Consider the following 27588-nt stretch of genomic DNA (forward strand, 5'->3'; position numbering starts at 1 on the left):
CTGCTGGCCACTAGTGGACATTGTGACCCAGAGGTGAGTGCAGCCCTCCTGAGCAGACATCAAGCAGTATCCGACGACGACCTCTACCAGGAGCCCCATCTCTTCTGACTGGACCCTGCGCAGTGCACAGCCCAGCTCCTTTGTAAATAATTTATTACAAGCATAACATGGAGCTCTTGCACTAAAAAGTGGATTACAAATCTCCTTGATTGTTTTAGTGGGGAACAGGAATCAGTTATTTAAAATCCATCTGGCCCCAAGTCACTCAGTATTCGTAGGAAAATGTTGGTCCCAGAGTGGAGGCTAGAAAGGCAACATGAGTTGCATACTGAGCCCGCCTTCCCCATACTGCGGATCAATGCCCTCCTGACACACAGGGTGGGGGTGGGGGTTGGGGGGGAGTGTACAGCATGGGGGCTCCAGGGGAGCGAGCGAGCAAAGCTGTGCCATCAGTTCGCATATGAGGAACTACTGAAACTGTCGTCACCCCGTTCACCACCTCCACTCAGGTGGGCTCGGGCTTCACGGCCTGGCCTTCCACAGGCCCTGGTGCTGGCTCCAGGGTCAAGGCCTTGTCCTGGGTCTGCGTCAGAGGGTGGACCATGGACATGTGCACATTGAGGTTATGGGCCTTCTCGAACCGCCGGCCACACTGGTCACAGGCAAAGTCCAACTCGGTCTCAGCCTTGTGTTTAGTCATGTGGTACTTGAGGGATGCCCGCTGCCGGCACTGGAACCCACAGACTTCACACCTGGGGGACAGGGTCAGGTGAGCAAGGGCATGGGCACCAGTGTGGCCATGAGAAGGTGCCCAGACCCACACTTACTGCAGAGGTTTGGCTCCTGAGTGGCGCATCTGATGGACTAGAAGGTGCTTCCGCTGCTTGAAGGTCTGTCCACACTCATCACAGATATAGTTCCGCACCTCTGTGGACCAGAGATGGAGTGAGCACAGGCATAAGGAAAGCCCAGGACTCCCGTAGAGCACAGTGCCCTGATGTAGTGTTTCCTTACACTCAGGGCCCAATGAAGGGGCCTGAGCAAACCTCATTTTATTCAGAGATTAAAAAAAACTTTTTGTGAATAAAGTGCTCCAAACTGCTTAAAAATGTCACCTGGCTGGGGTTTTATTAACTGTGTACATTTGAAGCTTGTTTTCTGAAAGAGAAACTTTACATCTATTTACTGGAGCAAAAATCCTTAGAGGAAGCCCAATCAATAATGCTTCATAGATTACTACAGCTCTAGAAATGATCCCCATATTGGGTCCAAGGTAGGGGAGGGGCATATCCACTTGGGAAGTAAATTTCTTATATTCTTGAACAAAAACTGGTCAGTTCTACTGGACATGCACCTGGCATGGTGGCCATGAGCTTTTTCCTCCCTGCCACTTCAAGTCCCACCTGCTTATCCACAAAAACCCACAGAGCCTGGCTTCTCCCCTACGAAGTACAATGTACCTTCATAGTTGATAGTATATATCTTCTTTGGTGTTTTAAAAAAATTGCTAATGAATTTTGGCAAATTCATTTTTTTAAAGATTTTATTTATTCATAAGAGACACAGAGAGAGGCAGAGGGAGAAGCAGGCTCCATGCAGGGAGCCTGACGTGGGACTCAATCCTGGGTCTCCAGGATCACGTCCCAGGCTAAAGGCGCCAAACCGCTGAGCCACCAGGGCTGCCCGGCAAATTGAATTTAAATATTTTTAAAAATTGCTAATGGTTCTGACCACTAGTGTCCAGACTGAGACACACAGCTCTAATACCCAATTTGAGGGAACTGTGTCAGGCCATGTCCAAGAAAGCTCAGAGCAAAAGACATAGGATTCAACAATAAAAATGGACAAATCTGGGTGGAAAAAAAATCAAGTTATTTTTACAAAGTTCAAAAATAAGCAAATTATTGTTGAGGGATAAATACATATGCAATACATCAATCTTTTAAAGGGGGTGATGGCAATTCAGGAGAGCAGCAGCCATGTAGGTCAGGCACAGGTGTAGTACCTGTGTTTCTAACCCATGTAATATGGACTATATTAAAATCAGAGGAGAATCAAAACTGATGAACACACGAGCTCAGGGTTGAGGTGTATATGCAGAGGAGGAGGGCCCTAGGCTCGCCTCGTCCCACAAACCTATCTAGATAACTGTCAAATCATCCAAATGCCCCAGAAGTCCCCTCAAGACTGTCAACAAACTCCAAGTTGTTTGTGGAATTTGGAGTTGGAAGATCGAGAGGAGGAAGGAGCCCCCCTGGTGGAGGAGAGCAAGAGACAGACCAGCACATGGCAGCTCACAGGGAAAACAAGTCCCCACGGCAACTGGCCTAGAACGCCAGAGGGACCGAGAGGCCAAGTTTCCTGAGTTCCTGTAACCAGGGGGCTTGACACCTGGAGTTCTAAATAAAGGTCAGTGGGTTTGGCTCAGGGAGGGCCCAGAGGGCACAGAGAGAAGGTTTTGGAGAGAAAGTGGGTGAACAGCCCGTGGACACTCCCAGTGCCTCATCACAGAGGGCATCCCAGAGCGCTAACACACTCAGGGCGAGGCCCCTCCAGGAGCAAAGGAGCTGGCAGGTGCCCTTTCCTTCCCCTGCCCCTCAGCATAAGCACGGGGCCACCTATGGGAACCAGCAGGGTACAGACCACACTCCCTTCCTAACTTGCTTACGCCGAGCCTGGTCCCCCATGCTCCATCCCAGCACAGCAGGCCTCCTCCCTCAGAAGACAGGCCCAAACCCCTGCTCACACCATGTTCCCCTTCCTGGGGGTTCGGCAAGGCTATGGCAATAGGTGTCATTTCACAAGCAGACCAGAGTAGGGCCAGTGAAAATGCACCACATTCGGACCACACATGGCCCTCCCAGGCAGAGAGCTGCTGCAGACTGGCCTGAAGGATACAGCAGAGCACGCCCAAAACACCCTGGACTCCCTCCTCCCCACTGAAATGCTAGGCCCTGGGAAACGGGGACACTACTCTCCAGGACAGTTTTAAAAGTAATGATAAAAACCTCACCACAATAAGCTTCCAGAAAGGCACTGGGATTTCTTCACGGTCCGTTTCAAACCACTGATGCACCAAGATGCAGCCCTGGGCCTTTCCGAAGGGTGTCCAGTCCCCATCAGCCACCCAAGGGGGCTGTACAGATGAGAGTGGGAGAGCAGGGCACATACCTGTGTGGATGAGCTTCACGTGGCGCTGCAGGTAGCGATCAATCATGAACACTTTGTTGCAGCCAGGGTGGGGGCAGGGTCTCTCCCGGACTTCCTCGTGGTGTTCCTTTATGTGCTTCTGCGGAAGGGACAGCAAAACCCTGAGTGCCTTGGCCAGGACAAGTACCCTGATCACCCTCAAAGGGAGAGATCCAACCATTCACTCAACAGGTGGGTGCTGGCTCACTTCTTGGCCTGTGGCCGCTCAATTCTCTATTTGCCCAGGCTTACATGAGCCCTTGGGTACAACTCTACACCTAGCTCTATAGAAACATCTGGTCCTCCCGTCAGCCACACACGGGGCACTGCTCCTTCTCACCTTCATGCCATCAGCCCCTCGGTACACGGCCGTGCAGCCCTGATAAGGGCACTTGTAGATGGTGGGCAGCTCCTCCCTGCAATGCAGAGCACACATGGAGCCACTGCCCCAGCAGGCAGGGCAGCCCTCTCCCCAGGCCCTCACCTCTCACAGCGGAGCTTGTTCTTCCAGCCCGGCTTGGGTCCAGGTTTCTTTCGAATTTTTGGTTCTTCAGACTTCTTGGCTTCTTTGCTTTCACTCTTTTTACCAGAGACTCTGTAAGGGGGAAAAAAAGGGGGAGGTATATGTAATCAGATTCAGCAATGTTTGTGATCTCTGCTGCATATGTGTTTCTCACTTTTCTCCTCAAACAGGAGAGTTGGGGTTTTCCTCAGGCTTCAGTGGTAACCTTCCCCAGTCCAATTCTCACTGGTTGGCCTCCAAATTGACCCTTAACCAGCAGAACTCAACCCCCTGGAAAGGCGGTTGGTACAACCACCTTGGGAAGGCAAGGTGCTAGGACAGGGACCACACTGGCCACAGTAGTGGGTTTTCAGGACTCAAACTTCACTCCCTAAACATCAAAACCAACACTATTTGGAGATATCCTGTTAAATGGTGGAGTGGGGAAGCCCTAGGGGCCAGTCGTTCCAACCACTAGACTAGGAAAAAAAATCAGAATCACAATTCTGGAATCTGATGGGAGGTGCATGGCAACGATGCAGGGGCTCAAAGGGAGATGTGTAGTTTTGGGATAGAGCTCTGTGCTCTGCCAGCTGCCATCCCTGCTCCTTAGTCCTGCTGCTGGAGCCAGGTGGGGCAGTGGGGACCTTTTATTCAGTCTGACAGGTCCCCAAAGGACCAACCTCCCCTGTGCTGTCTCCTGAAGATTTAAAGAGACATGGGGTGCCTGGGTGGCTGCATTGGTGAAGTATCTGCCTTCCACTCAGGTCAGAATCCCAGGATCCTGGGACAGAGCCCTGTGTTGGGCTCCAAACTCAGCAAGGAATCTGCTTCTCTCCCTGCGTCTGCCCCCTGCTCGTGCTCTCTCTCAAATAAATAAAATCTTAAAAAATAAAGAGAAATGCCCTTTTTAGATCCAGACATTTAAGGAAAACTGTCAAATACAGAAGGGCATTATAGGACAAGTCTACAGCTAACATCATTCTCAACAGTAAAAGACTGAAGGTATTCCCCTAAGATGAGGAACAAGACAAAGATGTCTGTTTTCACCACCACTATTCAACATAGTATTAGAAGTGCTAGCCACAGCAACTAGGCAAGAAAAAGAAAAATATAATAACCTATATTAAAAAGAAAATCACCTCTATGCACAAATGACATGATCTTATATGTAGAAAACCCTGAAAAATCCACACACAGAAATAAATTCAGCAAAGTTGCAGGATATGTAGTTAACACACAAAAGCCAGTTCTACACGCTAACAATGAATAAAGCAAAAAGAAAAAGTAAAAAACAATTAATTTGCAATAGCATCAAGAAGAATAAAATACTTAGGAATAAAGTTAACCAAGAAAGTGAAAGACTTATACACTGAAGACTATAACACACTGCTGAAACAAATTAAAGACCTATATAAGTGGGAAAACATCCCAGGTTTATGGGTTACAGGATTAATATTGTTAAGATGGCAATATTTCTCCCAAAGCAATCTACAGACTCAATCCCTATCAAAATCCCAGTGGTGTTTTTGGCAGAAAAAGCAATCCTAAGCTTCACATGGAATTTCAAGGTATAATAAATAGCTAAATAAGTCTGAAAAACAAAGCTGGAGGACTCATATTTCTGATTCCAAGATTTCTCATAAAGCTACAATAATCAAAATAGTATGGTACTGACACAGAAACCGACATAGAGTCTAATAATAAAACTGAGAGACCAAAAATAAACCCTTACAAAGAACAATCAATTGATTTTTGACAAGGGTGCCAAGATCACTCAATGGAGAAAGGACAATCTCTTCAACAAATGGTGCTGGGAAACCTGGATGTTCACATGCCAAAGAATGAATCTGGATCCCTACTTTATTCTCTATATAAAAATTAACTCAAATGAATCAAAGACCTAAGAGTTAAAACTATCAAATTCTTGGAAGAAAACATGGCCTTGTGTTTGGCAACAGTTTCTTGAATATGACATCAAAGGCAAAGGAACACAGGGTGCCTGGTGGGCTCAGTCAGCAGAGCATGCGACTCTTGATCTCTGGGTTGTGAATTTGAGCCCCATGTTGGGCATAGAGATTTGGTGGGCACAGCGGTTTAGCGCCACCTGCAGCCCAGGGTGTGATTCTGGAGACCCGGGATAGAGTCCCACGTCCTGCTCCATGAATGGAGCCTGCTTCTCCCTCTGCCTGTGTCTCTGCCTCTCTCTCTCTCTGTGTCTCTCATGAATGAATGAATGAATGAATGAATAAATAAATCTTAAAAAAAAGAAAAAAAGGCAAAGCAACATAAGTAAAAAGAGGTAAATTGGACTACAAAATTAAACATTTTTGTGCGCTAGGGCACGTGGGTGGCTCAGTCAGTTGAATGACTGCCTTTGGCTCAGATCATGATCCTGAGGTCCTGGGATCAAGCCTCATGTAGGGCTCCCTGCTCGGTGGGGAGCCTGCTTCTCCTCCCTGCCCCCTCTACTTGTGGTCTCTTTCGCTATGTATCTCTTGCTATGTCTCTCTTTCAAATAAGTAAATGAGGGACGACTGCGTGGCTCAGCGGTTGAGCATCTGCCTTCTGCTCAGGGCATGATCCCAGAGTCCCAGGATCGAGTCCTACATCGGGCATCGGGCTCCCTACATGGAGCCTGCTTCTCCCTCTTCCCGTGTCTCTGCCTCTTTGTCTGTCTCTCATGAATAAATAAAAATTTAAAAATAAATAAATAAACAAAATCTTAATTTTTTTTTTGCATGTGCATCAAAGGAAAATATCAAGGGAATGAAAAAGATAACCAAATGGGAGAAAAATGTGCCCTACAACTCAATAGCATAAAGATGAAACAAGCCAATTTAAAAATGGGCTAACACAAATAAAATAAAGAAAAAAATCATTTAAGATTTTTTTTAAAAAGGGCAAAGGAGGGCAGCCCGGGTGGCTCAGCGGTTTAGCACCACCTTCAGTCCAGGGCGTGATGCTGAAGAAGGGGATCGAGTCCCACGTCAGGCTCCCTGCATGGAGCCTGCTTCTCCCTCTGCCTGTGTCTCTGCCTCGTTCTCTCTCTTTCTCTGTGTCTCTCATGAATAAATAAATAAAATCTTTTAAAAAGAATAAAAATAATAAATAATAAATAATAAATTAAAAAAGGGCAAAGGACTTAAATAGACATTTTTTCACTACCACTATTCAACATAGTAAGATGTTAAAAGATGCTCATCATCACTAATCATTAAGGAATTGCAAATCAACATAACAATGGGGTGCCTCAGTGGTTGAGTGTCTGCCTTAGGCTCAGGTAGTGATCCCAGAGTCCTGGGGTCCTAGGGTCCTGGGATAGAGTCCCCCCCATCAGGCTCTCCACGGAGCCTGCTTCTCCCTCTGCCTGTCTCTGCCTCTCTGAGTCTCTCATGAATAAATAAATAAATAAAACCTTTAAAAACAAACAAATAAACATAAAACCAAAATGACAATGGGATACCACTTCACCCCGAGGATGACGACTGAAAAGGAAATCAGGTTTGAATCACTATGTCATATGCCTGAAACTAAGGTAACATTGTTTTACTAAAAATTAGAAAAAAGGAAATGGCTACTATGGAAAGCAGTATGGATATTCCACAGAAAATTAAAAATATATACACGTGAAACTAATAGACACTGTATGTTAACTATCCTGGAATTACAATAAAAAACTTCATATAAAATTTAAAATAGAAATAGAATATGATTCAGTAATTCCACTATTGGGTATTTACCCAAACAAAAAGAAAACACTAATTCAAAAAGATACATGCCCCCATGTTTATGGCAGCACTGTTTATAATAGCCAGGACATGGAAGGAACCCAAGGGTTCCAAGATGAACGGATAAAGACGATGTGGTATGTATATAACAGAACATAATTCAGTCATAAAAAGAATGAGATCTTACCATTTGTCACAACATGACTGGACCTAACACCATATGTCAAGTATACTTCACTTTAAAAATAAGCAAAATGATGGGGTGCCTGGGAGGCTCAGTTGGTTGTTAACCATCTGACCTTTGATTTTGTCTCAGGGTAGGGCTCTATACTGGGCTATGTAGGGCTCTATACTGGGCTTGGAGCCTGCTTAAGGTTCTGTCTCCTCTCTCTCTCTACATGCCCCCCTGAAGCGTTCTCTAAAAAAAAGAACAAAAAAAACCAAAAAACAAAAAAACAACCCCAAAACCAAAAACACAGGGCCACCTGGGTGGCTCAGTCGGTTAGGCATCTACGTTCGGCTCACGTCATGATCCTGGGGTCCTGGGATGGAGCTCTGCTTCAGGGTCTCTGGTCAGTGGGGGCCTGCTTCTCCCTCTCCCTCTACACCCCCCCCCCCCCACCACCACCACTTGTGCTTCCTCTTACTTGTTCTTTCTCAGGTAAGTAAAATCTTTAAAAAACAAAATAAAATCATGTCAAAATTAAAAACAAAGAAAATAAACAATGTTGACGATTTGGAGAAACTGGAACCCTTGTACATTGTTGAATGTAAAATGATGCAGCTGCTATGGAAAACTATAAGGCAGTTTCTCAAAAAGTTAAACATGGAAAAAAAAAAAAAGTTAAACATGGAACTACCATATGACCCAACAATTCTACTTCGGGGGACACACAAAGAACTGAAACAGAGACTCAAACAGATAAATTTTTTTTTTTTTTTTTAAGTAAACTCTACACTGGGCCTAGAGCCCAATGCAGGACTTAAACTTCCGACCCTGAGATCCAGAATTGGGTGCTTAACCAACTGAGTCACCAGGGGCCTCTCCAACATATACTTGTTGGCCAGTATTTATAACATTATTCCTAACAGCCAAAAGGCAGAAGCAACCCGAAATGACAGATGAATGCATCAACAAACTGTGGTCTATCCATACAACAGAATATATTCAGCCATAGAAGGAACCAAATTCTGAGACATGTTACAACACATATGAATCTAAAAAACATTATGTTAACTGAAAGAAGCCTATCAAAAAGAACAAATACATATTTCCACTTGAATGAGGTACCCTGAAATTAGATTAGTGGCTGCCAGAGCCTGGGAGAGGGGGAAGGGGGTTTCATTACTGCTTAGGATGAGGAAAAGTTTAGAAACAGTGGTGATGGTTATACAACACTATGAATGTACTTAATGCCACTGAATTAACTGCACATTTAAACATGATAAAATGGGGGGCACCTGGGTGGCTCAGTCGGTCAAATGTCAGACTTTTGATTTTGTTGCAGGTCGCAGTCTCAGGATTGAGTGACAGAGCCCCTGTACTGGGCTCCACACTGAGTGGGGAGTCTGCTCGAGATTCTCTCCCTCTGACCCTCCGCCTGCTCACACACGCTCCCTCTCTAAAAAATAATGTAAATCTTTAAAAAAATGATAAAACGGTAAAATTTTATATATATATTTTGCCACAATTAAAAAAATAGATTATAGGAGCTCCTGGATGGCTCAGTCGGTGAAGCGTCTGCCTTCAGCTCAGGTCATGACCCCAGGGTCCTGAGATATCTAGCCCTGAGTTAGACTCCCTGCTCAGTGGGGGAGTTTGCTTCTCCCTCTGCCTTTGCCTCCGCTTGTGCACACATGCACTCTCTCAAATAAATAAAATCTTAAAACAACACAGATTATAAATAATTGTTGTCCTCCTTAAAGAGTATATTAAAAAGAACCTTTCCGGGGACTATTCAGGCTTCTCCTCCTCTCCTTGTCTTACAGTTGTCCTTTGAGACCTGGCCGTGTGTCCTCTTCTCACTGGCCTCCACCCTCAGGCACCCCAGAGCCACCCTGTGACCAGTGATTCACCATATCCCTCCCACACCAGATTACACATCTCTCCTTTTTAAAATATTTTATTTATTTGACAGAAAGCACGCAAGCACAAGTGCACAAGCAGAAGGAACAGCAGGCAGAAGGAGAGGGAAAAGCAGGTTCCCCACTGGGTGAGTCCCTCAAGGGTGTGGGGTTCAAATCCCCGCAGACACCAGAGGGCTATGCTGGCAACACCTGACTCCCTGCTTTTTGGTTTCTTTTCCTTCCCCTCGATCACTCAGGCTCCTGACTCTCATTTCTTCCTGGAGCCATGGTGCCCTAATCCACACATTGCTAAGTGTCTTCTTGTCTGCCCCCAGGTGAGGACCCAGACAGGCATGCCTGCTAAAACAAAGTCACATGGAGCAGGGCTGCTCAGAGGCCCTGTCCTAGTTCTCCAGGTATGACTTACACTTGTGGCACCCAAGGAACCATGAGGCCACCATGTCTGAGTGTTTCTGTGGGCACAAGGCTGAACCCAGAGCTGTGGCCAGCCCATTGTCACCTGGGCCCTGTGGGTCACCTTCCACAGGGCCTGGTTTCTGTTTCTCTTTCCATAGCCATGTCAAAACTCAAAAGTAAAAAGGAAGTCAGGTTTGCTTTTTAATCTTTCTTCTGTGTTTTCTTGGCTGATGGTGTGGTGCTCCTGTGTTTTCATTCTACTGTGAAATGCCCAAGAATACCCAAGTGGGGCAGTGACTAACCGCAGATGTTCTGGGTGTTCCTGGGCACAAGGCTGGGAAGAAAGAGACACAAGTACATCTCAGCCTTCCCTGCCAGGACCATATATCCTAACTAAGAGAAAACACAAATCTGTGAAAACGGAAGGTTGAGACAAGCCCACAGAAGCAGATCTACTAGAGGGTGGTGTCGAAATCTGTGCCAGAGCAACCACAGGGCTGGGTCCCTGAGCCTCCAGAGACCTCGGCACAGAAAGAGAAAGAACAACGGGGTAGAGGTTCCTGCAGGAAGTCAGAGGCTGAGACGGTAGACACTTCTCCACCACAATGCAGAGCAGGGCTGGCAGAACGGAAAGCAGGGAGCTCCCAGAATGAGGCTGAGTCATATCCACAGGCACCCTGCACACTCTCACATGACTGAGACCAGGTCCCAGCACTGAACTAGGAAAGGCCTCCCAGCTCACTCAGAAGCCAAACTGCACTGGACTAGGGTGGTCAGGCCAAAGAGCAGCAGAAAACATGTGCTGAGCCAGGGCAGCCCGGGAAGCAGGAGCCTCCATTCCCTATCCCCACTACTCCTACCCGGTGACCCTACCAGGCAGACATAGGTTTCCAGGTTACCCAGTGATGCCATTCCCAGACCCCATGGACATGCAACAAGACTGCCCCCCCTTACTTCTTTTCTGGGTAAGGCTCAAAGGATTCATCTGAGGACTGGGTATTCTGCTTCTTGTCATTTTCGTCTTCACTCAGGATGTCCCTTGGGAAGAAGAGAGAACCTTTAGCAAAGGCCTGGGGTGCATGACAGATCCAATGATACTTCCTAACTAAAAACACCATCAAATGTCTATACTCCATATTTTAGCTCTCTCAAAAAGGTCTCAGAAACCTAAAATCCCCAAATCTCTGAACTAGGTTCCTAACAGAAAGGTCAGGCCAGAGTCACTGAAGTCCAGCAAAATGGACCATCCCCCAGAAGCCGCAATCCCCTCACATCAGAACCCTGAACTTTGGAAGGACCACTCTATGGGGCCCCAGGTAGCGCTCCAAGACCTCAAGGAGGTGGGCTTCTGAGGAAGTGGACTTTCAGACTAGGGGTCACCTATACCCAGAACTGTGTGAACACCTATCCAACTGACAGGTCAGCTGTCAGCCATTGCAAAGATCACAAAGGCCAAAAAATAATCTGCGTATCTGTAACCTTTACCCTAAAACACGAGTAACTATTCAGTCTCTATAGGGAAGCAGAGACAGGCTAGTACCCTATGGCCTTCCCTTACAGGTGGCCACCCGTCTGGACAGGAAAGACTCAAGGCTGGCTAGTAGCCTATGGAACAGCCTGTGACCACTCCTGGTCCTGGGAGTGTTTTTAGCACATCCACTTGGGTTCTTCCAGGCACCTCAGTCATTTTTATCACAGACACCCCACTGGAGTTGTACCAAAAACCATACTGTCCTCCTATTTGTGTGGACGAGGTTACATGTATAGTCCAGCCACAGCTTATGGGGAAAGGGTATGAAGGCCAGCTGGCGTGTAGCTGCCACCATGAGTGGCTCTCAGCCGAAAAGCAGGAGGTGGCCCCAGGAACACAGTCCCTGGTAATGCCCTTTCCTGGGCAGTTTGTCCTGCGCAGAACCTCCGATCCAAGTCATGATCATATCATGACAAGGGACCAGAGATTGACTTCCTGTTTCAGAATCATCTACAACTGGTACAAACTACATACAGCTTTGGAAGACACGAGCCAGCAGCAGCAAAGGGGCGAGCACGGGACTCTAATTTCCACACCACCCTGGTCCTGTTCCCCTCGCAGATGCCTTAGGTCTGAGGGGCCCTCTAGACCCAGGAGGCCCCCATCAGGAACAAGAACCCTGGAAGCACCCTCGGCCACTCATCTCCTTCCCACTGAGAAAAGGAGAGGGTCCTGGCCAGGATACGGGCAGGGAGTGCACAGGTTGGCGGAGTTTGGTTTTCCAAGGAGGAATTTTAGGCTATTTAAACCCACTCTTCTCTCACCCCTCAGAAAGGTCACTGAACTCGTCTTTTACCCGATCATCCGAGGTTGAAGATGGAACCTGCTTCTCACCCAACCGCCCTGAGAAACAAAGAACAAGGCTCCTATTACCAACACAGAGTGCAGGCAAGGAGGCGTGTACCTGTCTGACAACGGAGCCTTCCCCGTGGGGAGCCTGGGGTCCTCCCACCTGAAATCCCAGCCACCTCCCAGTCCCATCCCCCATAAGGTCTCTGCACAGCCAGACAGGCTACCCTCATGTCTAGCACAGGCATGGGTAGCACCAGACATCAGAAACTCTAGCCGACAGTCCACATCAGCAAACCCAGCCCTTCCTAGAGATTCAGATCCTGTTGTTTCAGGGTAGGACGGACGACCTGTGCTTTGTGCATGTTCCAGGATATTTAAAAAGTCATTGTTATCAAAATTGCATGCGCACAGTTTAATAGGCCAAGCAGTTCTAAGAACCCTCTGACACAATTCCCTTCTCCCCTCCCAGCATTTGTGCACCTCTATCTCTCTGAACCATCTGGGTAGATGCATTTTTAAAAAGTGCCACCAAGAGCTTGAACATAGGAACAGCCAAGTACCGTGCACACACAGTTGCACAAATGGAGGCTGAGTGAAGCCAGGGGGAAGCCAACTCAGCCGCCCTAACATAAAGTCATCAACAGCTACACCCTAACCACAGCAATGTGGGATCAGGTCCCCAACAAGGGCCCTGTGTTTCCTCTTGGCCAGCTGGCAGAGGAACCTGTCTACATGAGTCCCACTGGGATGTTACTGGGACGCTGGCTGAGACCCAGGGGATGACCTGCAGCTGGCCCAAAACAGCCTCAGACGTACCAGCTGCCCTCTTCCCCTATGTCCCACAACAAGGACCCCATTCTTCTGCCTCCCTCGGCCCCCTGCCCCAAGCAGGCTTAGCAAGGAAGACCAGATGGCAGACAAGCATGCCTTTACAGAAACTGCTGGAATAGGGTCCTCAACTCCTCCCTGCTGTCAGATGCCCAGGAGGAACTCCTCATCATTTGTCCAGAACCTCTGCATACAACACTATGACCACTGCCCACAACAATAAAGACATCCACTTCCTGCTGAGGGCCCTGCCTGGCTCAAGACTAGGAATCCTGGTCTTACAGCCCAGAAGAGCTTCCTACCTGGGGCCCCACTTGAGGGGAAGCTTGGCTGAGATGGGGGGCCCAGCCCAGGCCCTACAGGGTTGACATCTGAAGAAGGCTGGGCCAGGTCCGTGCTGGGCAGTGTCTCGGTCTCGGCTGGAGCTGTGGTCGCTCTGCCTTGGGAGCTCTGAGGGGCAGCCCCAGTGGGGTTGGAGCCCCGATGCTGGGTGAGCCATGGGGCCATCTCCTTGTCCCATGTCCACTTGACTGCCAATGCACTGTCCAGCAAGAGGGCCCCGCAGCTGGAGTCGGCATCCATGGTATAGTCGTGGCCCTGGTCACAGCCCCACACAGCTTGGATTACACCGCAGTACTCGGAGGACAGTGTCCTCTGGAGGTTAGGCAGAGCCCCACAGCTGGCTGCGTGTCCATGCACCCATGCCACCAAGTCGCGCAGGCCCTGGGGGCTCGAAGTGATCAGGTCCACTGAGGAAAGGCACAGAGACGCCATACCCATGGCCAGTCAGCACCCAGCCCACCTGGAGCCTACCCACACACCACACACCAGGGGCACACTCACCCAGACACGCTCCCTCCTCTGCCCCTGGTGGGGGCTGGGCACCAACCCTGCAAAGGATCAGGATGGCTGTGAGTTGGGCTAGCAGTGAACAAGACCCGGGCTCACCAGACCCCTCTCACAGGCCACCTCTCCCACATGCTGTCTGAAACTTCTCTTGCAAGAGCTGTCGTCATCTCAGGGCCCTTTGAGGGCCTCACCGTCCTCATGCACGTCTGTCCACTTCCCTCACACCAGTCACACTGGTGCTCACACATGGCTGCTGCTCCAGGCAGGAGGTATCTCCCCATTGCAGAGACATATACCCCCACCCCACACTCTGGGGGCCTAGAACAGCCCCAGCACGCAGGGTGCTTGATCCCTGAAAGCCCACCAAATGAATGAAGGAGGAATGCTTACTTTGTGCAAGTCTTCCGGTGGCCCGTCGGGGAGACGTTGACTCTCTGCAGGAAGGACTTGAGGAGGCCATGGCACTGGTAGAACTGGGCATGGCAGTTCTTGCAGACGAACTGAGACAGAGCTGGGTCCTGGTGGACGGCCACCCCCAGCAGATGCTGGAAGTCCCTGGTGAAAACTCGCTCCCCTGGAGGTGGTCTGCCTGAACTGTCCCCAGGTGCCCTGCCAGAAATGCTGCGGAGACTCCGTGAGGAGAACTTCCCATGGCAGAGGCGACAGTGCCCCATGGCAAGAGCCCGGCCTGTTCCTGGCAAGCACGGGGACATTAAGTCAGCAGGCGAGGCTGCTCATTGCACAGGGCAAGGAAAACACAAGCTCCTAGGAAGCGAGCAACGGCCCAGGGGAGGTGAGGCCCATGCTCTGCTATCCTCCCAGCTCCCCAAGTGGAGAAGACCCTCCAGGGAGCTTCCCCACATACACCTCTTCAACACAAACCCACATCTGGGCCAAAGGCAGGGCTCTGGCTCTGAGCTCCCAGCTGAACATACAGCCTTTGGGAGGTGTGGTCAGTGTAGGCCCTTCTGGTCCAGAAAACTTTTCAGAGAATTTTAAGTGCTTCTACAACAAGGCCACTATTATCCTGATAACAAAACAGGACAAGGACACCACAAGAAATGAAAATTACAGGCCAATAACCCTGACATATACAGTTGCAAAAACCCTCATGAAAACATTAGCAAACCAAATTCAACAATACACTAAAAGACTCATATACCAGGATCCAGTGGGATTTATTCCAGGGATGCAAGGATGGTCCAACATCCACAAACCAATCAATGTGATACACATTAACAAAACGAAGGATTCAAATCATAGGAACAGCTCAATAAATGCAGAAAAGTTTCTGACAAAATTCAATGCTCATCATAATAAAAACTCTGAACAAAGTGGGGAGAGAATGTACCTCAGCATGATAAATGTCATAGCTAACATTATACACACAAGTACAAAGCAGAAAGCTTTCCCTAAGATTAAAAAATAAGGATGCTCACTCTCACCACTTTTACTCAATATACTACTGGAAGTCCTAGCCAGAGCAATCAGGCTAGAAAAATAAGAAATATCCAAATAGGAAAAAAAAAAAAAAAAAAAAAAAAGAAGTAAAAAGACTATCTCTATTTGCAGACAATACGGTATTACATATGGAAAACTCTAAAGACTTCCCCCAAAAGACTCTAGGAATGAACAAATTCAGTAACGTTGCAGGATATAAAATCAGTAATGAAGTACCAGAAAAAAGGAACTAAGAAAATAATCCCACTTACAACTGCATCAGAAAGAATAAAGTACCTATGAATAAATTTAACCAAAGAGATTAAAAACCTATATAAGGGATCCCTGGGTGGCGCAGCGGTTTGGCACCTGCCTTTGGCCCAGGGCGCAATCCTGGAGACCCGGGATCGGGTCCCACCGTCAGGCTCCCGGTGCATGGAGCCTGCTTCTCCCTCTGCCTGTGTCTCTGCCTCTCTCTCTCTCTGTGACTATCATAAATAAATAAAAAAATTTTAAAAAAACTATATAAAATCAACTATGAGACAGTGACAAAAGAAATTGACACAAATAAATGAATATTCTGCGCTTGTGGATTAGAAGAGTACTCTTAAAATGTTCATGCTACCCTAAGTCATCTACAGATTCAGTGCAATGCTGACCAAATTCCAGTGGCATTTTTCACAGAAACAGAACAATCTTAAAATTTATACAGAACCACAAAAGACTCCAAACAGCCAAAGCAATCTCGAGAAAGAAGAATAAAGCCAGAAGCATCACAGTTCTTGATTTTGAACTATATTACAAAACTAAAGTAACCAAGACAGTATACTACTGACATAAAAACAGACACAAAATAGAGAGCCCGGATATAAACCCATGCATGTGTGTAGTCAATTAATTTATGACAAAGGAGGCAAGAATATACTGTGGGGAAATGGTAAGTCTTTTCAATAAATGATGTTGGGAAACTGGACAGCCACAAGCAGAAGAATGAAACGAGGCCCCCAACTTAAATCATAAAAATAAACTCCAAGTGGATTAAAGATATAAATGTGAGACCTAAAATCACAAACTCCTAGGAGAAAACACTGGAAGTATATTCCTTCTCCTCAATCTCAGTAATGATTTTTTTGGATTCGACATTGAAAACAAAGGCAACAAAAGCAAAAAATAAACAAGTGGGACTACATGAAAGTAAAATGATGGGATCCCTGGGTGGCGCAGCAGTTTGGCGCCTGCCTTTGGCCCAGGGCGCGATCCTGGAGACCCGGGATCGAATCCCATGTCGGGCTCCCGGTGCATGGAGCCTGCTTCTCCCTCTGCCTTTATCTCTGCCTTGTCTCTGCCTCTCTCTATATATATGACTATCATAAATAAATAATAAAAAAAAAAATGCTTCTGCACTACAGAGAAAACCATCAACAAAATGAAAAGGCAACCTACTGATTTTGGAAAAGTATTTGCCACTCATTTATCTGATAAAGGATTAATATCTAAAATAAAGAACTAATACAATTCAAAAGCATAATCCAATTAAAAAATAGGCAGCAGGGGTACCTGGGTGGCTCAGTTGACTATGTCTCCAACTCCTGGTTTTAGCTCAGGTCCTGATCTCAGGACCATGGGATCAAGCCCCGGGATCAAGCCCCATGTGGGGGTCCACACTCAGTGAGGAGTGTGCTTGTCTCCCTCTCCCTCTGCTTGCTCTCTCTCAAATAAATAAAATCTTAAAACAAAAACAAACAGGTATGGGATCTAAATAGCCATTTTTCAGGAGAAGACATACATACAGATGGCTAACAAGTACAAGTGCATATGTGCTCATCAGGGAAATGCAAAACCACAATGAGCTATTACCTCACACCTGTTAGGATAGCTATTCTCAAAAAGATGACAAATAGTGAGTGTTTGAGGATGTGGAGAAAAGGGAACCCTTAGGCACTCTTGGTGAGAATGCAAATTTTATCAATTGATACAGTCTCTTTGAAAACAGGCTGGAGGACCCTTATAAAATTAAAAATAAAGCTACCAGGGGTACCTGGGTGGTGCAGTAGCCTGAGTGCCTCTTTCGGCTCAGGTCACCATCTCAGTCACTGCCCAGGGCCTACCGTCCACTGTCCACTGCCTGCTTAGCCGGGAGCTTCCCCTCTGCCTCCGCCTCTGCCCCTCCCCTTGCTCCCTCACTGTCTCTCATGAGCACACTCACCCTCTTTCTAAAATAAACAAATAAATCTAAAAAAAAAAAAAAAAAAAAACAACCCTACAATTTGACCCAACAATTCTACTTCTGGGTATTTACCCAAAGGAAACTTTTGAGTTAGTGTTTTCTCCTATTTTCATTGCAACATCATTTTCAACAGCCAAGGTGTGGAAATAAGGGAAGTCCATAGGTTAATGAATGGACCAAAAAAAAAAAGCGGGGTGGGTGCGAGTGCCACCGCACAACGGAGTATTACTCAGCCCTAAAAAAGAAGGAAATCCTGCCCGTGTGACCACACGGACAGACCGCGGAGGTATGGCCCCAAGGGAAGTCAGACAGAAAAAGACAAACACCACATGACCTCACTTACATGTCTGACATTAGAAACGATGACACCACGTCACGGAGAACCGAGAAGCTGTTCTCGGGCAGGGGGGGGGGGGGGGGTTGGGCAGGGGAGCGGTCAGAAAACCAGGCCCGGTGACGGCTCTGGAAGCGGCTACGCTGTCACCACGAGAACCGAACCGCCCTGCGCGCTGACCCGGGTCAGACAGCCCGCGCGGGCCCAGTGCCCGGCTGAGGCACCACATTCGTTCATGGGTGCCTTCCCGGGCTCCTGACACTGCAGAAGCACAGGCCGTCCGCCCCAAGCAAGGCTCCGGCAGCCGGGGACCTTGACCCGTCCAGGTTCGACCCCGGCCTCTCCTCTGCAGACGCTGCCCCCGCCGCCACCCCCGGCCCCCGGGGAAGCAGGGTCCCCGGGGCCCGGGCATCACCTACCGGGCGAGGGCCTCCGGCACCCGACCCGCTCCGTTCCGCTCTAAGGAAGAGGCCACGGAGGCCCAGACAGGTTAGGCGCGGACCTCAGGCTGCACAGCACACAGCAAAGCCAGCACCCCTACGCGCAAACCCCTCGGGGAGCGCACAGCGGGCACGAAAGGGTCAGCGGCCTGGCCAGACGGCGCCCGGGCAGCACGTCCCCGCCGACGGACCCCCGCCCCGCCAGCGCCCGGCCGGACCCACCTGCCTCGTCGGCGCCGTCCTCGCCCGGGTCCCCGCGGGCCCGCGCCAGGCCCCAGCCCAGCCGCGCCGCCACCAAGGCCGCAGCCTCGTCCACGCTCGGCCCGCTACGGGCCGGCCGGCCTCGGGTCCGGCCGCTGCCACCGCCGCCGGAGCCCCCGCGCTGCCCCGCCGCCCCAGGCGACAGGAAGCGACCCAGCCGGTCCCGCTTCATGGCGGCGGCCGAGGCTACAGCCGGGCCCCGGGGCTCGGCCCGGCTCGGCTCCGCTCGGCTCCGCCCCGCTCGGCTCGGCTCGGCCCCGGCTCGGCTCCGCTCGGCCCTATTCGATCCGGCTCGGCTCCACTCGGATCAGCTCGGCCCCGCTGTGTGGGCTGGGCCCGGCCTCTCGACCGGGTTAAGTCCTGCTCGGCCCAGAGCCTCGCGCGTCAGCTCAGCTGGACTGTGCTCGTTCGTTTCCGCTCGACTCCGCCGTTCGGCCCCGTTCGGCCCCCAGGAAGCGGGGCGGAGCGATGAGGGAGGGGCGGGGCAGCGAGGGGAAAGGCCAGGAAAGGGGGCAGGGGCGGCACGGTAGGGCCCACGCGTTTGGCATGTCACAGACGTGGAGTGCAGGTGCCGACTGGTACACTTACTGGCTCGCAGCTACGACGTGAGGCTACTTGCGCCGCCACCCTTCCAGCCCCCGGAGCTCCGCGCGAGCAGCTGCCGGACCCGGGCCGCCGGAAGGGCTGCCGCGCAGGCCCCGCCCCTTCCGGCGGTCCAGGGCTCGGGCGGCGCCGGCTCCCGCGCAGGCTGTGTTCCGGAGTCCCGGCCGCCGGTCCGGCGCTCCGCCGCTGCCGCGGCCCCGCCGCCGCAGCCGTCCACAGCCACGGCTTCCCCCACCCGGCGCCATGGCCGCTGCGGCCGGGGACGGCGCGGTGAAGCCGCTGCAGTGCGCCATGAAGCTGGCCAACGGGGCCATCGAACTGGACACCGGCAACCGGCCCCGGGTGAGGCGACACAAAGCGAGGCGGGGGCGGCGGCCGAGGGCGGGGCAGGCGGCGGCAGGGCCGAGGGAGGGGGCGGCGGCAGGGGAGGGGGAGCAGGGCCTGAGGCGGGGGCGGGGCCGGGTGGAGGTGGGCGCGTCTGGGGCCCCCTCCCCTCGCGGTCTCGGGGGCGCTGGGCGTGGGCGGCGGACGTGACCTTGGACAGCTCCCAGCGCCCGGGGTTAGAGGGGCTTCGCGAGGGGCTTCGCGAGGGGCTTGGAGGCAGCCCTGCGAAATGTGTTTGGCAAGCGATTTCCTGAGCGATGTGTGCTTTCCCGGGAAGACCCCAAGGGACGGCATCCTGGGGAGGCTACGCGGGGCTGCTTGGTGACGCGTCTCCCGCAGAACCGGTTCGGAGGGGACGCGGGCCGGGCAGTGGGCCTGTGACTGGCGGGTCACTGGCGGGGTGGAGCAGCAGGCCGGGTCCCCATGCACAGCCACAGTGGACAGCCCCAGTGGACAGCCCTAGAGGACAGCCCCAGAGGACAGCCCCTGTGCACAGTCCCAGAGGACAGCCCCAGTGGACAGCCCCAGAGGACAACCCCCGTGTACAGTCCCAGAGGACAGCCCCAGTGGACAGCCCCAAAAGACAGCCCCCATGCACAGTCCCAGATGATAGCCCCCATAGACAGCCCCAGAGGACAGCCTCCGTGGACAGCCCCTATGCACAGCCCCAGAGGACAGCCCCAGTGGACAGCCCCAATGGAAAGTCCTCCTGCACAGCTGCAGGGGAGAGTCCCCATGCACAGCCCCAGTGGACAGCCCCAGAAGACAGCCCTCGTGCATGGCCCCAGTGGACAGCCCCCGTGCATAGCCCCAGAGGACAACCCTCATGCACAGCCCCAGAGGACAGCCCTTGTGCACAGCCCCAGCAGGTCTTCAGCCTGCTGCTTGCTCTGAGCCAGTGTTCTAGGACCATCGGTGTCCACGTGGGTCAGAAGTCCTTTCTGGAACCCATTTCCCCTACCGGGCGGTAGGGGGTAGCCCTAGATGGGGCTCCTGAAGGCACTGATGCCACCACCGGACACCAGGCTCGGACTCAGGCCCTGAAAATGTTCAGATCCCTGAAACTGGCAGCAGTCTCATGTGGGGGATGGTGGCGTGCTCAGGAAAGGGACTGCCCACAACTGAAGCCACATAGCGATTTCTAAGATTTGCAACATCTCCCTCAGTAACCTCTCTGGAAATTTTTTATTTAAGCCCTAAGAGCCCCTGACTTGCATGGGAAGGGAACTTGTTGCAGAGTGAAAAACAACAGCAATGGTTATGGCAGCTTCTCCTGGTGCACTGAAGGAGAATCTCCATGCCTCTTGTGCTGGGGAGAGGCCCTGAGTGCAGAGATAGGTGCCCTTCAGGTCAACAGAAGAGGGGTGCTCTTTGTGCATGACCTAGATCTGCAGGAACTAGCAGCAAACAACCCCAGACTAGATGGCTCAGGTGAAACTCAAGAGATGAGCAGACACCATGTCTCTGTTTCCCGCAAGGGCATGAGGCAGGTCTGTTGGAACCGTTTGCCAGTACTGGCCTGACCCCTGGCATTTCTCTTCTCTGGGCCCAGGAGGCATATACAGAATACCTGAGGAGCATCCATTATATCTCCCAGGTGCTGCTGGAAGAAGTGGAAACGACCAAAGGTACAGCTCCCAGCCTCAGGACTTTCCTGTGCTGAACAAATTACAAATAGCTTAGCCCTTGGTGGGTCTCAGGCTTGGGGGTGTCCTGTGTCCTACCTGCTGGTCATTAGCAGAAGGTGAATGAGTGAGCATAAAGTAAGCATGAGCTGCCATTGTGTGATGTGGAAGCAGGAAGGGATGGGGCCTAAGCAGAGACTGGACATCTAATCCCAGCTCAGGAAGGAGGGAGCTGCGGAAAGGTCAGGGGCTGCTGGCAACACTCTTAGCAGAGGGATGTACAAACGCCCTGAGATGAGAGTAGATACTGGGTACAAGGAAGAGTAAGTGAGTTGGGGCTGTCGTGGCCTTGGGTGGAACTGGGGTCATTCTGGTGTAAGGGGAAACTTGTAGAGGCTTTGTGGGAGAGAGGCCAGCATGGAAGCAGAGCCTCCAGAGGCTACTATAGTGGGGAAAGCAGTGGTAGAACCACTTGGAGATGGAAGGAGTGAAGGGCTTGAGGATGTTCTTTAAAGGTGGACCTGATTGGGACACCTATGTGGCTCAGTCCTTGAGTGTCTTTGGCTCTGAGTGTGACCCTGGGGTCCTGGGATCAACTCCTGCATTGGGATCCCCACAGGGGGCCTGCTTTTCCCTCTGCCTGTGTCTCTGCCCCTCACTGTGTCTCTCATGAGTAAATAAATAAAAATAAAATTGGATAAAAATAGGGGCGCCTGGGTGGTCCAGCAGTTGAGCATCTGCCTTTGGCTCTGGGTGTGATCCCAGGATCGAGTCCCACATCGGCCTCCTTGCCGAGAGCCTGTTTCTCCCTCTGCTTGTGTCTCTGTCTCTCTCTGTGTATCTCTCGTGAATAAATAAATAAATACATATTTTTTAAAAAAAGGATAAACATAAAGGTGGACCTCAGAGATTAGCAGGGGGGAGGGTGAGCCACTGGCTGGTGGGATGGGGGAGTTGAACTGCTGGGGGGAAACAGTGAGGTACAGAGAGGTGACCCAGAGAGTGGCAGGAGCCGACTTGTGTGGGATGAAGAGAGAGCTCCAGCATGAGCATATTGTGCTTGAAGTGCTGAGCACCTTGGTGGATATAGGGCCACGTTGTTTAGGGGGGGTGGGCTGCGGGGTCGTGAGGAGCCAGGGAGCTTAGTAGAGCTCTGGGCACTCCAAGACAGGCCTCGCAGGAGAGCACAGTGCTATACCCAGGAGGGTGTTCTGGAGAGGTCAAGGAGCCCTCAGAGAAGGGCTTGACATGAGGGTATGAGTGAGGGGAGTTTCACTGGGAGTCAGATGGCTGAAATAGGATGTGGTGAGAGGCTGGCTATAAAGGGAACATTACTTTGGTTGGAAACTAAGGCTGGTGGGGTCCAGTTCCTTCAACATGACAGAAGTGATCACCAGAGAGGGGAATGCAGAACAGAAGACCTGCGGATGTGCCAGGGCTGGGGTCAAGCAGAGCTAGAGGGCAGGAGACAGGTGACAAAGTCATCTCTGTGAAATGGTCTGTGGTCACTGCAAGGCCCACCTGGAGGGGCTGTAAGTACAAGGAAAGCCATTGTTGAGAAAAGGCCTGGTTAGGGAGAGAGGGGGCTCTGATGGTCCCGCTGGGACAACAGGACAGCCAGATGTTAGGCAGGCCAAGCACAGAGCCCACACAACTTCAGGAGGTAAACCCAGGGCAGATAATCAGAAAGGAGGGGTTGGTGACCTAGAGGTCAGAGATGAGGAGGGGGATAGGCTTGTCCTTGTTTTTATCTCAGCAAGAATCTACTAAGTAATAAAGGTGATAATGACCAACTTTATTGTTTCTTGATCCCCAGAAGGTGGAGAAATTGTGGCTCCGGATACTTCAAAGATGCTGAAACTGGCTGAGCAGTGTCTGGAGAGGGCCCAGTCCACAGCCGCCAAGCTTGGTGGGTCTCCAGCAGATCTTCGTGGGGCATCCCCCTGCAAGTCTGCATCTGTGTGGAACATTGGACTCCATGCTGCCCCTTGCTGACATATGTGTTTCAGGGAAAACACACCTGAAGCCAGCTATGCCTGTGGCTGCTCCTGTCCCCTCATCTACCAGCCGACATCGCCGGGTGTACTCAGACGAAGGGGGGAAACTATCTCCGTTTCTGCCGCCTGAGATCTTCCAGAAGCTTCAGGTGGTAGAGTCACAAAGTTCTAAGAAGTAAGAGGGGGCAAAATGGAAGGTGGGCTGAGCCTAGGTTTGAATTCCAGGAAAAGTGAGCTAACCATGATGATTGATTGTAGTTAAAATGGGTTGCAGAATGGAAATAGCCACATGCTTGACAAAAACAAATGCAAATCCCCTTTGCACAAAAGCATGTGCATGAATGACACACAGAGATAAACAGAAGAAGAAATGAGAAAGTTACAGAGTAATCGCAGACACAGACTTGGAAGTATTCAGGTGTGGTTATCATGAAACTATCACACTCCTTGTGTTTGCAGAAGTAAAAAAGAAGTTTGAAAACAGCTCCAGGGAACAAAAATCCATAAAATCTGACCCAGCAAATGAAGAACCAAGTAAAACCAAAATGAAAAATATAATGCCAACATTGTTTTAAAGACTAAAAGAAGGGGATCCCTGGGTGGCCCAGTGGTTTAGCGCTGCCTTCAGCCCAGAGCATGATCCTGGAGACCCAGGGTCGAGTCCCATGTCAGGCTTCCTGCATGGAGCCTGCTTCTCCCTCTGCCTGTGTCTCTGCCTCTCTCTCTCTGTGTGTCCCTCATGAATAAATAAAATCTTTTTTTTTTTTTTTTTTTTTTTTTTTTTTTTTAATTTTTATTTATTTATGATAGTCACAGAGAGATTGAGAGAGAGAGAGGCAGAGACACAGGCAGAGGGAGAAGCAGGCTCCACGCACCGGAAGCCCGACGTGGGATTCGATCCCGGGTCTCCAGGATCGCGCCCTGGGCCAAAGGCAGGCGCCAAACCGCTGCGCCACCCAGGGATCCCCATAAATAAAATCTTAAAAAAAAAAAAAAAAAAACTAAGAGAAAACAATAACAACAAATTACATCTTCCAATGAAAGTCCACACTTGCATAGGAAATGAGTGGTCGATTTTATAACAACAGAGTAGACATAGTTGCGGAAAGAATGAGTGAATTGGTTAAAAGGTCAGTAGGTACCGAGAATGACTCAGAAGGGGAGGAAAAAAAGAGAGAGAAGATCTAACACAGGAATATCGGAGTTCTGGAAAAAAGCAAACAAAATGGGAGAGGCATTATTTGAAGAGCTAACAGGATATAAGTTCCTTTTTTTTTTCCTTTTTGTTTTAAAGATTTTATCTATTTGACAGAGAGAGCATGCAGCACAAGCAGGGGAGTGGCAGGCAGAGGGAGAGGAAGAAGTAGGCTCCCGCAGAGCAGGGAGCAGAGGCAGAGCTCAATCCCAGGACCCTGGGCCAATCATGACCTGAGCCGAAGTCAGACACCCAACTGACTGAGCCACTCGGGCACCCCAGGGTATTAGTTTCTAGAACTGATAAACACGCAGACATGGATACGAGAATCCTCACTAGGAAAGACAAGGACTGGCTCCTCCTGGCCCACCTGCTGCCAAGCCTTGGGGGCCGCTGCCACTGAGAGGGTCCCGGCACCTCACTTTTGCCTGTGCAGTTTGGGGGCAGGGCCAGGCACAAGACTTCCAACCCAGGACAAACTCCCTCCTCAGCTGGGGTCCTCACAACTGACCCTCTCCCACCAGGAAAGCATGAAGATATGTGAGGACAAAAGTTTTTTTTTTGAGCAGGGGGCAGTATTTTTGGTGGTTGTTTCTACAAAGTAGACATGGTTCTCTCTTTAATGGTGGCAAACTCATCTAGCTGTTTAGCTCACATGATGCCTTTAAGAAGTTTCATATTGTTCCCAAACGTGTATAACCAATCTGCAAAAAAGCGCAATGTCCAGCTTCTCTTGAAAAATCAGAGGTCTTGGCAATTGCTGGTCTGGGTGAGCAGGGCATGGGTCTCCAGTCCACCCCAGACCTCCTCCCTCCTTTTCACTTCCTTCCTGCCCGCCCCCCCGCCCACCTGCTCATCTTCTGGTCTCAGGGAGGGTCCTCAGGTCACCAGAGCTTCCAGGTATTCCAGGGCTTCCTAGAGCCTGGACAGCAGCTTGTCACTATTGCAGGGAGCTGACACCTCTGGAGGAGGCTTCTCTGCAGAATCAGAAGTTGAAAGCGGCCTATGAGGCACGGATGGCCCGCCTGGACCCCAGCCAGGCCATGCAGAAGACATCCCTGGTGAGCGGGCCCCTGGGAGGGTCTGGCTTGGTGGCAGAAGAGGAACAGGCGGGACGTCTGGGTGGCTTAGTGGTTGAGCATCTGCCTTTGGCTCAGGTCGTGATCCTGGGGTCCTGGGATCGAGTCCCACATTGGACTCCCTGCATGGAGGCTGCTTCTCCCTCTGCCTATGTCTCTGCCTCTCTGTGTCTCTCATGAATAAATAAAATCTTAAAAAAAAAAAAAAGAAGAGGAACAGTCCTTATCTCCTTCCCTTCCTAGACTCTGTCCCTGCAGCGGCAGATGATGGAGAACCTCGTGATCGCCAAAGCTCGGGAGGAGACAGTATCCTTTCTCTCCATACCTGGTGTCCTGAGCTGAGGGAGAAGGGGGTGGGGTGGGGACAGAATTTGCCCAGCTTCAGAGAGGCATGTGCTTGAAGGACGTGTGCTCCTGTCCTGCCTGTCTCTGCACAGTCCATCCGATCCCTCTTACTACCCAGGGGCTCCTCTCCTGACCGTATCTCCTGGATGCCCAGAGATTCCATACAGGTGAGTAGGGGCTGCCTCACCAGACACCTCCTTGACTGCTGTCCCAGCTGCAGAGAAAGATGGAGGAGCGCCGGCTACGGCTCCAGGAGGCAGCCAACAGGTATGTTTGCTCCCATTGGTCTGGGGACAGCCGAGAGGACTGTGGGGACTTCTGCACCTGCCACCCAGCCTGAAGCTCCTAGCCTCGTCTCTTTCCCCAGGAGGTTCTGCAGTCAAGTTGCCCTGACCCCGGAGGAGCGGGAGCAGCGGGCCCTCTATGCTGCTATCCTCGAGTATGAGCAAGACCATGTGAGTCCTGGGAGCTGGGGGTGGGTTTGCTGTTTTGGGGGCCTGTTGCCATTGGGTCTTCCCTACACCCCAGAGAGGGCACAGACCATGTGGCACTGGTCTCCCCGGGTGCAGCCGTGGCTGGGAAGGACGCAGGGACCCGGCCATGTTCTCCAGAGTCTTCTGCCCTGCAGGACTGGCCCAAGCACTGGAGGGCCCAGCTCAAGAAGAGCCCAGGGGACCTATCGCTAGTGACCAGCCTGGTCTCCCACCTACTCAGGTACCAGGGGCCTTCAGACCCCCTACCTTGCTGGTCCTGATGACAAACAAAAGGGTCAGAAAGGAGAGAGACGAAGGAGATCAGGGGTGGCCATACAGGGTGTACATGGGCTCCCTCAGATGGGCTGGGGTGGCAGATGTCCCATCCAGCTTTCCTCACGGTCGTTCAGCGGCTCTCTTCTACCTTCTCAGAGGGTGGGTCAGACTTTATCTGCCACATTCACTCACAAGGAAACAATGCAAGAGTCGGTCCTTCGACACAAGTCCTGTGGGGGACATGTTGTATGTGGGTGGATGGCAGGTGAGGGCGTGGCCACAGCGCTGTGCCCCCACACCTCTTCCTGTGCTCGCAGCATTCCCGACCACCCCATCTCACAGCTCTTGAAGAAGCTCCAGTGTGCGGTGTACCGGGCGCTGTACCCCATCGTGAGCAGGGGCGCTGTTGGTGCCGCCTCTGCCCCTGGCTGCTGCTCCTTGCCCCCGGACGCCGACGGGCTGCTGGCTCCTGGAAGCCGGCGGCTCCGGCCCTCACAGAGCCTTTACTGCATGCTATCCCCTGCAGATCCCAGCCCAGCCCCGCGGCCCCCAGATGGCACCCATGCCAGTCCCCCTACACCCCCTCCCCACACTGGCCCCCCCGAAAGAGGGCTGGACAGCAGCCCTGTGGGGCCTCCCTCACCCCTGGCGCACAGCTTCACTGCTGTACAGGGCAAAGACAGCTCCTTTGAAGACCTCGAACACTTCTTGGCTACTTCTGAGGGGTGGGGCCGGGGGCATGGGAGGCCACCTGAGCCCCAAACAACAGGGGTGAAGAAGGAGCCGCTGCTGGAGCAGCTGAAGAGTGCTGTGAAGGACATACACAACGCTATCGGTGAGGGCCAGCGTGCCTGCAGGACGGGTGGGTGGGTGAAGGGAGCTGCTCCCACTCTGAAGCCTGTGCCCAGTGAAATGCTTTTCACAGGCCTAGGATAGGCCCTGGGGAGGGCAGGCCTTCTTCTCGGCAGCCAGCCAGGCTTGATCTGCAGAACCCTCTCTGTCC

The 27588-nt window shown here is 51.3% G+C and overlaps 3 protein-coding genes and 1 long non-coding RNA gene across 12 annotated transcripts in view; 2 read left to right on the forward strand and 2 right to left on the reverse strand.

The window, feature by feature from the left end:
• FANCA (FA complementation group A) overlaps window positions 1–1109 on the forward strand; it is a 59468-nt gene extending 58359 nt beyond the window's left edge. For all 5 annotated transcript variants that reach the window (XM_072731292.1, XM_072731294.1, XM_072731291.1 and 2 more), the window contains one exon: window positions 1–1109. In XM_072731292.1, the coding sequence (XP_072587393.1) occupies window positions 1–108 (108 nt within the window). In that variant the 3' untranslated portion in view covers window positions 109–1109.
• Window positions 137–19301, reverse strand: ZNF276 (zinc finger protein 276). Of its 2 annotated transcripts, none has more exons than XM_026005023.2 (11): window positions 19197–19301; window positions 14297–14600; window positions 13901–13947; window positions 13360–13806; window positions 12202–12280; window positions 10861–10944; window positions 3674–3784; window positions 3530–3605; window positions 3172–3289; window positions 828–927; window positions 137–752 (listed from the first exon to the last, which is right to left on the reverse strand). In XM_026005023.2, the coding sequence occupies exons 2-11, from the start codon at window positions 14578–14580 to the stop codon at window positions 506–508; spliced, it is 1593 nt and encodes a 530-aa protein (XP_025860808.1). In that variant the 5' UTR covers window positions 14581–14600; window positions 19197–19301; the 3' UTR covers window positions 137–505. The 2 variants fall into 2 exon arrangements, with proteins under 2 accessions (XP_025860808.1, XP_072587400.1); XM_072731299.1 differs by lacking the exon at window positions 19197–19301 and adding an exon at window positions 18570–19017.
• Window positions 19294–27588, forward strand: part of VPS9D1 (VPS9 domain containing 1) — a 12794-nt gene continuing 4499 nt past the window's right edge. Inside the window, exons 1-10 of one of the 4 annotated variants that reach the window (XM_072731298.1) lie at window positions 19294–19553; window positions 21148–21223; window positions 23037–23129; window positions 23230–23392; window positions 25362–25473; window positions 25735–25797; window positions 26051–26103; window positions 26186–26291; window positions 26365–26550; window positions 26928–27420. In XM_072731298.1, the coding sequence (XP_072587399.1) occupies window positions 19455–19553; window positions 21148–21223; window positions 23037–23129; window positions 23230–23392; window positions 25362–25473; window positions 25735–25797; window positions 26051–26103; window positions 26186–26291; window positions 26365–26550; window positions 26928–27420 (1444 nt within the window). In that variant the 5' untranslated portion in view covers window positions 19294–19454. Of the gene's footprint in view, window positions 19554–21147; window positions 21224–23036; window positions 23130–23229; window positions 23393–25361; window positions 25474–25734; window positions 25798–26050; window positions 26104–26185; window positions 26292–26364; window positions 26551–26902; window positions 27421–27588 lie in introns of all 4 variants that reach the window. The other 3 variants (XM_026005019.2, XM_072731297.1, XM_026005020.2) reach the window with 3 other exon arrangements.
• Window positions 23250–26716, reverse strand: LOC112924646 (uncharacterized). The gene is made up of 3 exons (XR_011996081.1): window positions 26577–26716; window positions 25262–25389; window positions 23250–23385 (listed from the first exon to the last, which is right to left on the reverse strand). It is a non-coding gene; the product is annotated as an uncharacterized lncRNA (long non-coding RNA).

The sequence above is a fragment of the Vulpes vulpes genome, chromosome 12, assembly GCF_048418805.1.
Source record: "Vulpes vulpes isolate BD-2025 chromosome 12, VulVul3, whole genome shotgun sequence".
Lineage (NCBI taxonomy): Eukaryota > Metazoa > Chordata > Mammalia > Carnivora > Canidae > Vulpes > Vulpes vulpes.

Coding starts and splice junctions, on each gene's coding strand:
- ZNF276 (XM_072731299.1), bottom strand. CDS start 18,780: ATGAAGCGGGACCGGCTGGGTCGCTTCCTGTCGCCTGGGGCGGCGGGG. Junction 10,945..12,201: donor TTCAGTGACCTTTCTGAGGG/GTGAGAGAAGAG, acceptor CTTCTTCCCAAG/GGACATCCTGAGTGAAGACG. Junction 753..827: donor TCAGGAGCCAAACCTCTGCA/GTAAGTGTGGGT, acceptor CCTGTCCCCCAG/GTGTGAAGTCTGTGGGTTCC.